Raw genomic sequence first — 17,379 nt, forward strand, 5'->3', positions numbered from 1 at the left:
GATAACGTTGCATAGAAAACAAAAAAATTCCTACCGCGAACACGCAATCCAAGCCAAGATGCAATCTAGAAGACGGTAGCAACGAGGGGTTTATCGAGTCTCACCCTTGAAGAGATTCCAAAGCCTACAAGATGAGGCTCTTGTTGCTGCGGTAGACGTTCACTTGCCGCTTGCAAAAGCGCGTAGAAGATCTTGATCACCGGCGCCACGAACGGGCAGCACCTCCGTACTCGGTCACACGTTCGGTTGTTGATGAAGACGACGTCCACCTCCCATTCCAGCGGGCAGCGGAAGTAGTAGCTCCTCTTGAATCCTACAACACGACGGCGTGGTGTCGGTGGCGGTGGAGAACTCCGGCGGAGCTTCGCTAAAGCACGCGGGAGCTATGGAGGAGAGGGCGGCTAGGGTTTGGGAGGGTGGCCGGCCACTTGGGGGTGCGGCCAGGTGGTGGTCTTGAGGTGGCCGGCCCCCTCCCCCTGTCCCTCATTATATAGGTGGAAGCCCCAAGGGTTGGACTACAAGTCTCCGAATAAGACCCGAACCCAAAACCTTCCATATGATAGGGAAACCTACCCAAGCTAGGACTCCCACTAGAGGCGGGAGTTCCACCTTCCATGGAGGGTGGCCGGCCCCCTTGGGGGAGTCCACTTGGGACTCCTCCCCTCTAGGGTTGGCCGGCCATGGAGGTGGAGTCCCTCCGGGACTCCACCTTCCTTGGTGGTTTCTTCCGGACTTTTCTAGAACCTTCTAGAACCTTCCATAGAAACTTCCGCATCATTTTAAATCACATAAAATGACATCCTATATATGAATCTTATTCTCCGGACCATTCCGAACTCCTCGTGATGTCCGGGATCTCATCCGGGACTCCGAACAAATATTCGAACTCCATTCCATATTCAAGTTCTACCATTTCAACATCCAACTTTAAGTGTGTCACCCTACGGTTCGCAAACTATGTGGACATGGTTGAGTACTCACTCCGACCAATAACTAATAGCGGGATCTGGAGATCCATAATAGCTCCCACATATTCAACGATGACTTTAGTGATCGAATGAACCATTCACATACGATACCAATTCCCTTTGTCACGCGATATTTTACTTGTCCGAGGTTTGATCATCGGTATCACTCTATACCTTGTTCAACCTCGTCTCCCGACAAGTACTCTTTACTCGTATCGTGGTATGTGGTCTCTTATGAACTTATTCATATGCTTGCAAGACATTAGACGACATTCCACCGAGAGGGCCCAGAGTATATCTATCCGTCATCGGGATGGACAAATCCCACCGTTGATCCATATGCCTCAACTCATACTTTCCGGATACTTAATCCCACCTTTATAACCACCCATTTACGCAGTGGCGTTTGATGTAATCAAAGTACCTTTCCGGTATAAGTGATTTATATGATCTCATGGTCATAAGGACTAGGTAACTATGTATCGAAAGCTTATAGCAAATAACTTAATGACGTGATCTTATGCTACGCTTAATTGGGTGTGTCCATTACATCATTCATATAATGACATAACCTTGTTATTAATAACATCCAATGTTCATGATCACAAAACCATGATCATCTATTAATCAACAAGCTAGTTATACAAGAGGCTTACTAGGGACTCCTTGCTGTTCACATAACACACATGTATTAATGTTTCGGTTAATACAATTATAGCATGGTATGTAAACATTATCATAAACACAAAGATATATAATAACCATTTATTATTGCCTCCTGGGCATATCTCCAACAATTGTATCATCCTCCTCTCTTGACCCTTAAAAACTTCCTCCACACCAAACTCGAAACAAACTCACTAAAGGGTCAGTGCATAATTCATATATTCAGAGGTGACATAATCATTCTTAACACTTCTGGACATTGCACAAAGCTACTGAAAGTTAATGGAACAAAGAAATCCATCAAACATAGCAAAAGAGGCAATGCGAAATAAAAGGCAGAATCTGTCAAAACGAACGGTTCAGTAAAGACGAATTTTAAAGTGGCACCAGACTTGCTCAGATGAAAATGCCCAAACTGAATGAAAGTTGCGTACATATCTGAGGATCACGCACGTAAATTGGCAGATTTTTTTGATTTTTCTACAGGGACTACTGCTCAAATTCGTGACAGCAAGAAATATGTTCCTGTTGCAGTAATCCAAATCTAGTATTGGCTTTACTATCAAAGACTTTACTTGGCACAACAATGTAATAAAATAAAGATAAGGAGAGGTTTCTACAGTAGTAAACAACTTCCAAGACTCAAATATAAAATAAAGTGCGAAGTAAAATAATGGGTTGTCTCCCATAAGCGCTTTTCTTTAACGCCTTTCAGCTAGGCGCAGAAAGTGTGTATCAAGTATTGTCGAGAGATGAAGCATCAACATAGGTGTTGGGAGTTTTCTCAACTATCATTTTATCTTATCTATGTGAGTTTTAGAGGCACCCTTTCATTATTCTTAGGTTTGCTATCCTCGTTAAACAAATTTTTAGGGACAAGCCAACCATAGTTATTCTCTAGAGCGTCATTCATTCCTAGGAGCTTACAAGGTATTGTTGTCTTAATCTCCCCACCATCATTAATATTATTAGTGTACCTTACTCTCTCCATGTCCATCTTTTCAAGGATACTAGCAAAATTGGTATAAGAGCCAAGCATCTTATATTTAATAAAGACCTTTCTAGCCCTCTCTCGCTACACCACCAAATTCTTTAAGAAGGGTTTCTAAGACAAAATCTTTCTTTTCTCCCTCTTCCATATCACCGAGTGTAAGAAACATGTGTTGGATTATAGGATTGAGATTAACAAATTTAGTTTCCAACATGTGTACTAAAGAAGCAACAACAATTTTATAAGTAGGAGCAAGTTCTACCAAGTGTCTATCTTCAAAACCTTCAGCGGTACTAACATGAGTGAAAAAATCTTCTATATTATCTCTCCCAATTATAGACCCTCGTCCTACCGGTATGTCTTTCAGAGTGAACTTAGGAGGAAACATGATGAAATAAACTAAAGGTAAATAAAGTGAATGCAAGTAACTAATTTTTTTGTGTTTTTGATATAGAGAACAAGACAGTAAATAAAGTAAAGCTAGCAACTAATTTTTTTGTGTTTTTGATATAAGAAGCAAACAAAGAAGTAAATAAAGTAAAGCAAGACAAAAACAAAGTAAAGAGATTGGATGTGGGAGACTCCCCTTGCAGCGTGTCTTGATCTCCCCGGCAACGGCGCCAGAAAACAGTCTTGATGCGCGTAGATGACACGTCCGTTGGGAACCCAAAGAGGAAGGTGTGATGCGCACAGTAGCAAGTTTCCCTCAGTAAGAAACCAAGGTTTATCGAACCAGTAGGAGCCAAGAAGCACGTTGAAGGTTGATGGCGGAGGAGTGTAGTGCGGCGCAACACCAGGGATTCCGGCGCCAACGTGAAACCTGCACAACACAATCACGTAACTTTGCCCCAACGTAACAGTGAGGTTGTCAATCTCACCGGCTTGTCGTAACAAAGGATTAGATGTATAGTGTGTATGATGATGATTGTTTGCGAAGAACGATGAAAGAACAATTGCGATAGATTGTATTTCGGATGTAAAGAATAGGACCGGGGTCCACAGATCACTAGTGGTGTCTCTCCCATAAGATAGCAGATGTTGGGTGAACAAATTACGGTTGGGCAATTGACAAATAAAGAAGGCATAACAATGCACATACATATATCATGATGAGTACTATGAGATTTAATCGGGGCATTACGACAAAGTACATAGACCGCTATCCAGGCATGCATCTATGCCTAAAAAGTCCACCTTCAGAGTTATCATCTGAACCCCTTCCGGTATTAAGTTGTAAACAACGAGACAATTGCATTAAGTATGGTGCGTAATGTAATCAACACAAATATCCTTAGACAAAGCATCGATGTTTTATCCCTAGTGGCAACAACACATCCACAACCTTAGAACTTTCCGTCACTCGTCCCAGCATTTAATGGAGGCATGAACCCACTATCGAGCATAAATACTCCCTCTTGGAGTCACAAGTATCAACTTGGCCAGAGCCTCTACTAGCAACGGAGAGCATGAAAGAACATAAATAACATATATGATAGATTGATAATCAACTTGACATAGTATTCAATATTCATCGGATCCCAACAAACACAACATGAATGATTACAAATAGATGATCTTGATCATGATAGGCAGCTCACAAGATCTACCATGATAGCACAATGGGGAGAAGACGACCATCTAGCTACTGCTATGGACCCATAGTCCAGGGGTGAACTACTCACACATCGATCCGGAGGCGATCATGGCGATGAAGAGACCTCCGGGAGATGATTCCCCTCTCCGGCGGGGTGCCGGAGGCGATCTCCTGAATCCCCCGAGATGGGATTGGCGGCGGCGGCGTCTCTGGAAGGTTTCCCGTATCGTGGCTCTCGGTACTGGGATTTTCGCGACGAAGGCTATAAGTAGGCGGAAGGGCAGGTCAGGGGGCCACACGAGGGGCCCACATACCGGGGCAGCGCGGGCCCAGCCCTGGCCGCACGGCCCTGGCGTGGCGGCGCCTCATCGCCCCACTTCGTAATCCTTTCGGTCTTCTGGAAGCTTCGTGGAAAAATAAGACCCTGGGCGTTGATTTCGTCCAATTCCGAGAATATTTCCTTTGTAGGATTTCTGAAACCAAAAACAGCAGAAAACAAGAATCGGCTCTTCGGCATCTCGTCAATAGGTTAGTGCCGGAAAATGCATAATAATGACATATAATGTTTATAAAACATGTGAGTATCATCATAAAAGTAGCATGGAACATAAGAAATTATAGATACGTTTGAGACGTATCACCCACTCTCCACTCCGGCCACACGCACGCGCGGGCTAGAGCTTCCGCGCTGCCATGGCACTGAAGCGCGAGTTTTCCCTGTCCGCGAACGACCACGAGGCCGGCAGCAGCCGGCCAGTCGCGCCGGCGGCGTTCGCCATGGGGCCGCCGGCTCCTAGACGCGATCGGATCTACGTCACCGTTGCGGTGGCGCAGATGTTCTGGGACGCCGGCGTCCCAATGCCGTGGGGGGACGTGCACCTCCCCCACGGTTGGCACCTGAGCCCAGATCGGGTTCCGGTGCCGCCCATCCCGGACTCCGGCCGCGCCCGCATCGCGGAGATCCGGAGGTGCTGTGCGCAGCTGCCGGCGGAGCTCCAGGAGGACCCCGCGTACGGCGACGCAAGTCCCAACTGGGACTTGTGGTTCGAGGTGGAGCACGATGCGCGCCGGCACACGTGCTTCACGTCCGCGATGGCGCGGCCTCGCGCGCAGCCGCGCACACCTGCAAGGCGGGCTGGCCGCCGCCCCGGCGGCCTCTACATCGACGAGGCCCAGCCCTAGCCCCAGCAGCAACCCCAGCCGCAGCCCCAACACCAGGAGGAGGACGACGACCCGGAGCTGCAGGCGGCGCTCGCGGCGTCCCGCGAGCAGTGCGACCTCGACGAGCTGGCCAAATGGCCGCACCTCGCCGAGATGCTGCGTGCCTCCGCGCTGGAGGAGAAGGCCAGGAAGGCCCACGAGGACGCCCAGGCGGAGGCGTGGGCCTTCCTCGAGATGGCGCGCCGGCAGGAGGAGGCCACGCGCCAGGCGGCGCTCCGGGAGGAGGAGGAGCGCCGGGCCGCGCTCCTGGCGGAGGAGGAGCGCCGGGCCGCGCTCCGGCTAGAGGCGGAGCTGCAGGCCGCAACGGAGGAGCAGCTCCGGCAGGAGTCCGCGCGGAGGGCACGGCTGCGCAGGCCGGCGAGCCCGCCGAACCCGCACTCCGCCTGGGAAAGGGCGCAGTGGTCGCCCTGGCCGGAGTCCCCTGTGCCCTCCGGCGTTTCGAGCCGGAACATCGCGTCGCCGCCGGGGGCGTTGTCGTCATCGACGCCGACGACGACGAGTACTATTGGGGCCGGCGGCCACCGTGCTCGCAAACCCTGGCTAGGGTTTCCTTTTTTTTAAAGTTTAAAGCCCATATAGGGCTTTCAAATTACCCAAAATAGAGCTAAGTTTAACTAACCACTAGTTTAAATTTATTTTTTGTTGTTTTCCTTTTTCATTTTCCTTTTTGTTTTTTTTATTACATATGCGCTGCGTCCGCGCGTTGGGCGCAGCGTGCGACCCAAACGAACACGCGGACGCGGACCGCTGTCCGGTTGTCCGCTCGGCCACCCAAACAGTCCAAAACAAACGGCCCAACGCGTCCGTTTGGGTCGCTCGGTTGGAGATGCCCTAACACATGCATAGTTGCAGTAGCACAACTGTGTAAATCAACCGTTTATATGTTCAGCCCTGCCTGCAAAGCCGTGGCCTCAGAATCGAAGCTGGAAGCGCTTTACATTGCTACCAGAGATGAAAGTGGTTGAATTACACACCATAATCAGTTCATCTATAATTTTGCCAGACCAGAACGACTAAGAGCCGTCGATTTCCCTTGTACACAACATTTACATATTGCTACATGCTTTGGATGCTTGGATGGCCATGTTTGTGTGACCGGCCACTTGCATGAAACTAATTACCGCGAGCAAATCAAATACACGCCAAACTGAATCTGTTTGACGAACAATGGGGTAGGCGTTCTCGCTATCAGCTTGAACCGAACTCGTCGTTCCATTTCTCCAGCTCTTCCCATTTGCTCTTTTGCAGCCTTGGCCTTATCACGGCTATCGCGCTCAAATCATCGTATCTCAACGACTGCAGCTACAAAATAATCAATAGAACAATTCTCAGTATATAGAAATTTTCAGTTTGAGGAAAAAAAATGATAAAAAGTCTAAAATGCAATACGAGGCTAGGTTCCATGTTTTAGAACATAGTACAACATGTAGCACAATTCTTAAAAATAAAATAAAATAAGGTGGTATGGAGGTTTAAACTCAAGACCTAATATACAACAACACAAGCTTCATTCAGCTAAGCTACCATAGTGTTTTGTTAACTACAAACAAACACTATATATAAATAGTTGTGTGTCGCTTTTGTCTTAGGCACCAGTGGCGGAGCTGGTATACAATAGTTGGGTTCAGATGAACCCAACAAATTTCAGGAAACCTTCACTAGTTTAGTATCTCGCTTAGCTCATTAGCGGAAGATCATATCATAAATAGCATAGCTGGCCCCAATGATATTTACCTCCAGCTTCCCCCTGTTAGGCACCACACATGCCTTCCACGTGGCGCCGCTGGCATGAACGCCACACGGTGAAGTATGACCCTGCTCGTATAGGTGCCACATAAAAAGGTCAGTAGAGTGAAATAGTTTCGCCAGAATTTAATTTTATGCATTTTTTGGTCCAAGAATTATTTTTGTGAAAATCGCTTCCTCGTAAAACTGTCCATACTACCCAAAAAAATATTCCCTTCATGATTGACTTGTGAGTACTTTCGCACGAAAAAGGGCCGAATCGCACGGCCCGCCGCCGCGGTCAGAATGCCGTGCCAGCCATCCCCCAAAACCTTTAAACCCCTACCACTATTTCTACGATCCCTTTCCCTTTCCGCTGCTTTGCTACCTAATCCCCTCACCACACCCCGCCAATCCTCCCCGCTTCCACTCTCCTAGGGTTTTTGACCGCCGCCGCCGACCATGTCCGCGCCGCCGTCTCTCAAGCCCCCGGCCACCGCTGCCTTCCTCGCCGCCCCACGCGTGGCAGCCGCCCCGAGAGCCGCCGTCCCCGGCGCCACCACGCAGCCGCCGCGGCGCCTCCGCTGCTCTGCAGCCGCCGGAGCCGGGGCCGGAGATTACGTCGAGGTGACGAGGGATACCTTCCCGAAATACTCGCGACTCCAGTTTATCTAGCTTCCGATGATTGCTTACGCGATGCGCTCTGTGCGTGTGCTGTTCAGATGAGTGCTCCCCTGGATTGGGCGGCGAGGTCGGTGGAGGCGCTCGAGCAAGCGACGGACCTGGACACGTTCTGTATGATGGCGCTCTCGCCGCTGGACGGGCGCTACTTCAGATCAGTCAAGGACCTGATGCCCTTCTTCAGCGAGTTCGGACTCATCAGATACCGCGTCCTAGTTGAGGTTTGGCTCTTCGGATGGCTTACGCATTGAGAGTGCATTATTTGATTTCTACCACAAACTGTGCAATCATGAATTATTGTGGATAACATGGAAACCATATTGATTTACCACTGCCATGGTGATGGTCAGTGTTACTTATTTCAAGTGGTTTTTGGTTCTGCAGGTAAAATGGTTGCTGAAACTTTCACAAATCCCCGAGGTCAAGGAAGTGCCACCATTCAGCGAGGAGGCCCAGCTCTTCCTGGATGCGGTTATCCATGATTTTAGCATCGACGATGCTAAAGAAGTGAAACAAATCGAGAAAATAACCAACCATGATGTGAAGGCTGTCGAGTACTATCTGAAGCAGAAATGTCGCTCAAATCCAGAGGTTGAAAAGGTATGCCGACCCGAAGAAATACCTTGACATCTCTCTGTTCACTTGCAGTTTGCTTTGAAGTGAACACTCATTCCGAGCTTGTTTTTTCCCAGGTTTTGGAATTCTTCCATTTTGGTTGTACTTCTGAAGATATCAACAACTTGTCATATGGATTGGCTCTAAAAGAGGCGGTAAACACAGTTATGCTCCCTGTGATGCGTGATGTATGCATTGCGATACGTACCTTGGCAACGGAAAATGCACATGTCCCTTTGTTGTCTAGAACTCATGGACAGGTATAGACACCACCTTATAACTTTTGAATTTCTTCATTTGTATTTGCTTGTGCACTTGTGCATGTATTAGTGTGTGAATATCTGAGGTGTTTTTTCTTCATGTGCTGTAATCCTTTTGAGTAATTTCACGCTGGTCTTGCATCAGATTTGAACTATGTGATTCTCCACTGCCCTATTATATAGCATAGTGTGCTAAGGAAGACTTTTTTTTAGCCTTTTCGTGTTTTCTTGCCATTGCTGCAATATGAGAGCATGAATAATGACAGCTCCTGTATACAAGGAATGGAACTGAGCAAATTGTATGCTGCTCCCAAGTTGCTAGGCGGTAGAAGATGACAAGAAATTTAGCGTTATTTTAAAACACCAAATAGGAAATAAAAAAGGTACTGCAGTAATAATGTTTTCAGGCCTGACTTTTTTTAAATTGTTTATGTTTACTTCAATTTATTTTGTTCAACTATCCTCTTTCTTTACCATATTCTATTAGTAAAACCTTTCCTGAAAATATAAAGGTGGAAGACATTCTTCACTGTTGGTGCACTTCAGAGTTCAGCACAATAGTCTAGATGTAATCCAATGTAATTAAAACATTGTTGATTGGCATGGCGCTTTTATTTTTTCTGTCATAGACATAGACTTCGAGTAATATCTACTCCCTCCGTTCCTTTTTAATTGACTCGGAATTAGTATAAACTTGTACTAAATTCGAGTCAATTAAAAAAGAACGGAGGGAGTAGCTGTTTGTTGCTGATATGCCTGGAATGCTAGCTTACAAATTCCCGCTTCCTACCTGTAGCCGGCATCACCAAATAGTCTAAATGTAATCCAATGTAATAAAAACATTGTTGATTGGCATGGCGCGTTTATTTTTTCTGTCATAGACTTCGAGTAATATCTAGCTGTTTGTTGCTGATATGCCTGGGATGCTAGCTTACAAATTCCAGCTTTCTACCTGTAGCCGGCATCACCAACAACTCTGGGAAAAGAGATGGCGAATTTCGTAGCCAGATTATATGATATCGGGAAGAGTTTTTCTGATGTCAAGATACTAGGGAAATTTTCTGGAGCTGTTGGAAATTACAATGCTGATGTAGTTGCATATCCGGAAATTGACTGGCCTAAGATGACAGAAGAGTTTGTCAGATCCTTAGGTTTGCAGTTCAATCCTTATGTTACCCAGGTGATGTATATTATTTTTTCAGTCACTTGGTTGTTCCTACTACTTTTTTCACGTCCTGGACAGCATTTTTTCATTTCGAGATATGACTTGTCTTAGACTGTTCTTGCTGTAAGAACCTACGACAGTGGCTCCTTCAGCTATTTGCATCTATCAACTGTTTGTTCTGATGGAGTATTTGTCCTCTTTACAGATCGAACCTCATGATTATATCGCAAAGCTCTTCAATCTATTTGTGCAGTTCAACATTGTCTTGACTGATTTTGACAGAGATATGTGGGCTTATATATCAGAAGGCTACTTCAAGCAGGTAGAGTTATAGTGTACTGTCATCAAAGAATTACTCTACCTGCTTATTGACTTATTGACTTGCTGTCTGCATTACAACCTATGGTGCATTCCTCCATATTGTTTCAGATACCGAAGGCTGGTGAAGTTGGATCCTCCACCATGCCTCACAAGATCAACCCAATCAATTTTGAAAACAGTGAAGGCAATTTTAGTGTGTCTAATGGTCTGTTGCATACTTTAAGCATGAAGCTACCAATATCAAGGTTACAGGTAATGTTGTCACTCACCGAAACTTCCACTTCTAATTATGTTACTTGTATGCCTAATATCATGCAAGACAACAACTTAATCCTTTTGTGTATATTCTATTGATATTTTCAACTAATGAAGTGCCATGTTACGTCAATGCCAGCGTGATCTCACAGATTCAACTGTTTTGAGAAACTTGGGTGTTGGATTAGGACACTCACTCTTGGCTTACAAAGCCACAATTCAGGGAATCCAGAAGCTCCAGGTATGTGGACTATAACTTGTCCTTTAGATCATTATTATATTGTGCCTCGAGGTTTCAATGTAATTATTGTACCATAATTGTATGTTTATGACTTATATATCTATGCCAGCGCCCCGTTGCACCCTAGTGCTGCCTACGAAGCACCGATACTTCAAACTCCACCGTGTCCGGGTACAATACTCCGCTGATACTCCGATACTCCCGAATCCCGATACGTGGACGATACGCGTATCCCAGGAGTATCATATTTTCCGATTTAAAAAGAAAGATAAAAATGCCGATACTCGCGATACACGTATCCCAGGAGTATCATGTTTCCTATTTAAAAAGAAAAAGAAAATGCCAATACACCACTGGGAAATTTGTCGACATGTCTGAGACACGGGAAGCCCAACCAAAGCTCACTACTAACCCTAATAACCTGTGCACTCTCTATCTATTCGGACGATTGACCATCACAGCGGATCAGGAGCAACTGAGCGCACCGTGGCCGTTACTGCAGGTCTTGCTTGCTGCTGGGTGTGCGTGCTTGCTTCCTGCCAGGCTGTCCTGTGTGGTGTTGCTTGCTGCTGGTGCTGGGCGTTGATGCCATTGATGTATTTTGCAAGCACAAATGGGGCAGTATAATGATTGGGGAAATTGATGAGATGATTGTTTGGCCATCGTGGACCTAAAACAGACATGGAGGCAACAAAGGGGACAGATTTTTCGTAGCATTCAATTATTCTTTGTCTAAATCACATGGCATTTTATCAATTTTTATATGTATAATTGCCGTATTGCTATTTCTAGAAATTGTTGTTTCCCGTGTCGCCATACAGTATCACCGTATCCGCCTCGCCGTATCGGTGATGGCTGCCCCAGAGGTCTTCTTCCTCAGCAATGCTAACGCCTCCCATTCCTCCTCTCTGCCTCCCTCCTCTCTTCTTCTAAGGCCTTCCTCTAAGCCTGTTGGGACCCCTGTGTGAACTCCCTGTAACCGGTCAACCTAATTCGGACCATTTCCCAGGCCCGCTGGGGATTTTGTGAGATAATTCATTTTTTCCCATTATACCTAATTCAGTTAATTTGAATTTTGGACCATTTCCTGATCTATATGATAGTCACAAATTGAAGGCTGCTATTTTTCTTGTGATTGTTATAGCCCTTGTGGCGGCTTAGATCGCTATTATTACTATAACAGGACATCAACTTGTTTTAGTTGATCTATTTCTCATTGAATTCTTTTTAAAAAGTCGATAATAATAATATTCAATTTTTTTCTGTATCTGAAAACCTTGTCCTATCAGTGTTTTTGGACTGACTAAAAACTGCTATTCGTTGCTAGGAGATAACCCAACTTTTATGATTACTAGAGTCACCCAAAGTTGGGTCCAAGATTAACTGATAATTCTTGTTTACTGCATTTAGACCCTCTCGTAGGAATGTTATATCATTTGTAATTATGAGTTATCTCAGGTAACTAGGTTATTTATGTCTGCTGCCTCTTTGGTTCATTGTTTTATCAATCATTCAATTGGTTGTGGTACAGGTGAACAGAGTCCGTTTGGATGAAGACTTGGACCAAACATGGGAGGTCCTTGCAGAGGCAATACAGACAGTAAGATCTCCTGCTTTACTCTGTTCATTCTCCCTTCAGTTTGATTTTTGGTTGGTCTTGCTCAAGTGGTCTCAAAAAGTGACTTTGTCAAAAGTAGACTTGTATTTATGAAGTTTGTATGGCTCTGGAGACACTTTACCTTGTCAAAAAGCAACTAGGCTAGATGCTTATTGTGTGATCGTGCGTCCATATTCCCTTAGGCAAGGCATCACTATACTAATTATTTAAGTATGCGGTGGTATTCTGGGGTCTTGGACAATTCTTATTTTTTCACATTTGGCAAATCATATTTTCACCATTAACCTTCTTTGTAGGTGATGCGAAGGTATGGGATCCCTGAACCTTATGAGAAGCTGAAGGAAATGACTAGGGGCCAGGCTGTGACCAAAGAAAGCATACGCCGATTCATTGAAAGTCTAGATCTACCAGAGGATGTGCGATCAAGTCTTTTGGAGTTAACACCACACACATACATTGGAGAGGCGGAAAAGCTTGCTAGAGATATTGTGAATGTGGTCGATCTAGAATCTGGGTTTAAGATCGAGTGAGCTTCCATCCCTTTTTCGACAAGGGTGGCAAGAATAACATGGAGAACTTCGAGGTGAACTTCACATGGCCTAGTCTTAAAAGATTGTGTCACACTAATATCTTGTCCTCATTAACAAGCTTCTGAGGGCATGTGGCATGCGGTCTACGGGATTGTACAATCAGTATTCATTTTTGCTGTGCGGAGCTCCATTTTGTCACACATTTTTCCACAGTTTTGTGTATGCCTTAGTGGGGGGTGCCGCAAATATTCGACTGAGCAAACAGTGGCTAGAAACGGTCAAACTTTGCCTATCTGTAGTTTGACAAAGTTTGGATGGCCAAATAAGTTGATTTCGAATAGTACAAATTCTATGGATTTGAGTTGGGAGTCCTGGGTAAAAAAGGAAATAAACCATTCTAGATCATCTGAGAAGTCAGATTTTTTTTATTGCGAGAAGTCAGAGGGTGTTACAAGCTCTTGATTTGTGTACGCAATGACCATTCTCACCCACCTGGATGGTGCATTTGCCAGCGTTGGTTTGTCCCACCCTCGTGGGTCTCGTGCTGGATGCGTTTCGAAAGGCTCCGCCGTAACGGGATTTGTTTGTAAGATAATGATGCGTGAGAGCGACATAAAAGAGAGCTCTAATGGAATGAAACCATTTTTCATCCTTATCCAGCCACGTGAGAAGACGGGCGAGGTTGATTCTCCGGGTAATATTTTGCTTGCAGGCAACATCCTTGTCGGCCGTGGATGTGGGGAAACGAGAACCCGGCGTCTGTGTGAGCGTGTCTGTCTCAGTTCTAGCGGGCGACAACCTTGACCGTGACACGCTGCTGATGCACATGACTAGCTAGTCGACAGGAACTGCTGCGCTAGTGATTGGCTGGTGATTTTGGCAGCCTGTGTGGGGTTAACGTTGGTCTGCTGTTGAGCTATCGCTCGAGGCAAAGTTTCACTACAGAGAGTACATAATAGAGGTTACTTGTGGAAACCACGATTAAGGTAAAGAAAGCAATCAGTGTTTGGATTCAGGCTCGTGTGAGCGGATGCATTGCTGATGGCGAGAAGAGAGGAGGCAGATATGCTACAGCAGCAGCAGTACAACTGCAAAATTGACCTGGTTTTAGGTGGAATTCTAGAATCTACAAGGATTTTAGACCTGACCACGAGGAATACACGAAGTACTAGGATATTCAGAGAAAATGCAAACCGAGCGGATGCAAAACTTACATAAGTGTACTGCAACTCTACAGCCAGTAACCAAGTAAACATAAACAAATACTCCTCCAGATGAAACAAGAAAATTATGTGTCAACCTCTCGACTAGGATGATGAGAATAGAGATATTTTCCCCAATTAGGATCACCCCCGTTCTCACTACCCACCTACACCATCCAGGCATGATCTGATTCTGATCTGCCTCTCTCTCTCGCACACACACACGCTCACGGACAGATTCAGAAAGCGGCAAATCGGTTCGTTGCCTAAACCTGTCCCCATTCTAGCTCATCGCTGTGCAGCAGCACCGACAGGGAAATGCAATAACAAACCATAAGTAACAATTTCTACCAACACTTACCGGATTGCCCTGGCCAAATATCTTAGCATAATGAACGTATCGTGGAAGAAAACATATCGACAAAGAAAAAACCCAAATAATAAAACTAATTAACCATACATACTAGTATACTATCTTAGTGGCATGGCATCCTCCGACGCTCCGTCTTGCTCGTGCGGGCTCTCACAGCGTGCAGCCGCAGAAGAGGAAGAAGCAGCACATCATGGAGACGAGCGCGACGGACTCGACGGCGGTGATGAAGCCCCAGAGCACGGCGTCGACGACGAAGGGCACGTCCGGCACCAGCTCGGGCCACCGCCGCACCGCCGCGCCGAGCTGCTCCGGGCCCCAGTCCCACTGCAGCCGCTCCTGGAGGAACGCGTAGTAGGACGACGACGGCGACGGTATCGGCGGCGACGAAGGCAGCAGCGCGGACAGCTGGCTGGGCAGCCCGCCGAGGTCCGGCGGCCACCGGAGCATGGACACCAGCCTTCCCGCCATGGCGGAGGCGTCGGTCGGTCGCGGGCTCGAGGTCGTTCGTTTGAGGCTGATGGGTATGGACTTTGGAGCCTGCCGTGGAGCTAGCGTGGAAGTGTAACGTGTTGCGGTTACTTGCTGCGTGCTCTGGTGCGTGCGTGCGTGGCGTGTTGTCTTCTTTGTCTCATCAAGTTATCACGTGGTGGTGGGCCGGCGGGGAGGGCGACAGCCTGATGCGGAGCAGCGATGTTCACTGGGCTGGTTGGTGGGCGTCGTCAGTTTGGGCCAGGCTTCGTGTGTGTGTGGCCGAGCTTTTAGCAATACAGTGGCTCTTGGTCCTGCTTCTGGCTTCGGCGGGCCTACCGTACGCCAGCAACAGCCGTTGCACGCCAACTTTGCACACTGAATTAGAACCCGGTCACACCAAAAATATCTAGTTCAGCTCGACTCGACACAACTATTTATCCTAGTTGGACACTGAAAATATAGCTCGAGTCGACACAACTATTTATCCTCTCTATGGTATTGCAGAGTGGCATTGCAGAGTGGCAGAGTAGAGTATCATTGCTTTCCCTGCATAAAAAAAGAAGAATTTTCATTGTTTAGCAAAAAGGTCCATTGAACGTTTAAAAGGTTGTTTTCAAAAATGTGTCTGCCGGGAGTCGAACCCGGGTCTATTGCTTGGAAGGCAATTATCCTAACCGTTGGACTACAGACGCTAATTGATTTTTCACTTTTTAACAACCAATCAGTAACAGAATGGATTAAGGTTCAGCACACAAGGAATGGATGAAGGTTTATTCGTGAGGCACAGGCACACCCACCGCACGAGTACGCTCCTGATGTAGCGGTGATACGTGCGGTATGCATTTTTTTTGGAGAATAAGTTGACTTTATTAATTCGTCAGAACCCCATTACAATCAGCAATAAGGCTGTTTTGAAGGAATACTGGGCTCTCCTCGATCCAATACCCAGACACATTATTCAGACGCGCATAACGTGCACAGGCATGTGCCGAGGCATTGTTCGAGCGCCGAGCAAAACTAACAGAAAAGAACTCAAAACCTAGACTTAAGACATTAGTTTCTTCAAGCATGGGTGAAATCACCGGACGATTCCTCCTCATAGACTCCCACAGACACACAAGCCCTGAATAATCTTCATCTACTGTTGAACTTAAAGGGATTTGCACGGATTTGCACAATCCGTTCAATATCCACTTGGCAGAAATTGTCCTTTAGCTTCTGCATATCCCACTGCCGTGTGTTTGCACTAATTAGCTCACACACTTTAACAGCTTTGGCACCAGGTGAACGAAACAATGGCCGTAGTGTATGAGAAGTCGGGATCCAATTATCGTCCCAGATGGAAATACTCTCTCCTGTCCCTACTCTCTTAATTAGGCCTTTTGACAGAGCCTCGCAGCCTGCAAGAATGGCTCGCCAAGTGCGTGATGCAGTCCTTGGCGCCGTGGCTTCCATGAACTCTTTGTTATGGTAGTAACGTGCCTATAGCACTTGAGGGAGCAACGAATCTAGGGATGCTATCAACCTCCATCCCCGCTTTCCGAGCAGCGCAATGTTGAAGGCAGCCATGTCTCGAAAGCCATGCCACCTTGGCTTTTCGGCACTGCAATTTTGTCCCATGCAAGCCAATGCATGGACTTTTTATCTAAACATCCATTCCACCAGAATTTTGGCATGATCGAATTCAATTTGCTGCATGTTCCTTTAGACAAGTTGAAACAGCTCATGCTATAGGTCAATTTGGCTTGTAAAACTGATTTAATCAACGTTTCTTTGGCAGCAAAAGACATCAGCTTCTCTGTCCAACCATTAATACTGCCTTTCATATAATCAGCAATATATTCAAAAACCTCGCTTGACAGACTCCCTACCGTTGTTGGGAGCCCAAGATATTTCTCGTTAAAAGCCTCTACATCAACATGTAATTCTGCTTTAATGGCTTCACGGACCTCATCCAAGGTACATGGTGAGAAAAACACAGAACTCTTAGCTCGATTCACTAGTTGCCCAGAGCCCTGATTGTATGTATGGAGAAGCTCATTCAATTGTGCCGCACTCTGTACTGTCGCGTTGATGAAAATGAGGCTATCATCAGTGAAGAGGAGATGTGTTATCCAGGGCGCTCGGTGGCACACCCTGAAGCCACGGTCAACATAACCCATGTCATAAAATTTCAGTAGTGTCGAGAGCCCTTCTCCACGTGGCGACATGGGGTCGCCCTGTCTCAGTCCACGAGATGGTTGGAATTGATCTTGTAACTCTCCATTCATTTTCACCGAGAACCGAACTGACCTAACACACTTCATGATCAAATGCACCATTCTGAAGGGAATGCAGTATGCATATTTAGAGCAACACTAATAGATCTCGTAAACCAGGCTCAAACGGTTAAAATTGATGGGTTTATAGTTTCTTCTTCGGGCTATCGACCAGATCCCTTAATCCCAGCCTAGTCCGTAAAAATAAAATAGGGTCCACAACC

General features: G+C 46.2%; 2 protein-coding genes and 1 non-coding gene across 4 annotated transcripts; 1 reads left to right on the forward strand and 2 right to left on the reverse strand.

The window, feature by feature from the left end:
• Positions 1 to 6,431: 6,431 nt before the first annotated feature.
• On the reverse strand, positions 6,432 to 15,017 carry LOC124702349. 2 transcript variants are annotated; one of them, XM_047234477.1, is made up of 3 exons: positions 14,518 to 15,017; positions 7,175 to 7,255; positions 6,432 to 6,736 (listed from the first exon to the last, which is right to left on the reverse strand). In XM_047234477.1, exon 1 carries the CDS (start codon positions 14,892 to 14,894, stop codon positions 14,577 to 14,579), a length of 318 nt encoding a protein of 105 aa, XP_047090433.1. In that variant the 5' UTR covers positions 14,895 to 15,017; the 3' UTR covers positions 6,432 to 6,736; positions 7,175 to 7,255; positions 14,518 to 14,576. The 2 variants fall into 2 exon arrangements, with proteins under 2 accessions (XP_047090433.1, XP_047090432.1); XM_047234476.1 differs by having other exon boundaries at positions 6,432 to 6,742.
• LOC124702348 (adenylosuccinate lyase-like) lies at positions 7,628 to 13,174 on the forward strand. The gene is made up of 10 exons (XM_047234475.1): positions 7,628 to 7,792; positions 7,888 to 8,067; positions 8,231 to 8,446; positions 8,539 to 8,721; positions 9,680 to 9,901; positions 10,092 to 10,208; positions 10,316 to 10,459; positions 10,602 to 10,703; positions 12,235 to 12,303; positions 12,618 to 13,174. Exons 1-10 carry the CDS (start codon positions 7,628 to 7,630, stop codon positions 12,849 to 12,851), a joined length of 1,632 nt encoding a protein of 543 aa, XP_047090431.1. The 3' UTR covers positions 12,852 to 13,174.
• A 500-nt stretch (positions 15,018 to 15,517) lies between the features above and the next one.
• TRNAG-UCC lies at positions 15,518 to 15,589 on the reverse strand. The gene has a single exon. It is a non-coding gene; the product is annotated as a tRNA-Gly (tRNA).
• Between the last annotated feature and the right edge of the window lie 1,790 nt (positions 15,590 to 17,379).

This window comes from Lolium rigidum, chromosome 3 (assembly GCF_022539505.1).
Source record: "Lolium rigidum isolate FL_2022 chromosome 3, APGP_CSIRO_Lrig_0.1, whole genome shotgun sequence".
Classification (NCBI taxonomy): domain Eukaryota; kingdom Viridiplantae; phylum Streptophyta; class Magnoliopsida; order Poales; family Poaceae; genus Lolium; species Lolium rigidum.

What these genes read in the sequence shown, in the direction of transcription:
- LOC124702348 (XM_047234475.1), top strand. Translation starts at nt 7,628, where the DNA reads ATGTCCGCGCCGCCGTCTCTCAAGCCCCCGGCCACCGCTGCCTTCCTC. An exon ending in GATACCGCGTCCTAGTTGAG is followed by an intron (nt 8,068 to 8,230) that starts GTTTGGCTCTTC and finishes TTGGTTCTGCAG; the next exon opens with GTAAAATGGTTGCTGAAACT. An exon ending in TACCAATATCAAGGTTACAG is followed by an intron (nt 10,460 to 10,601) that starts GTAATGTTGTCA and finishes CGTCAATGCCAG; the next exon opens with CGTGATCTCACAGATTCAAC.
- LOC124702349 (XM_047234477.1), bottom strand. Translation starts at nt 14,894, where the DNA reads ATGGCGGGAAGGCTGGTGTCCATGCTCCGGTGGCCGCCGGACCTCGGC.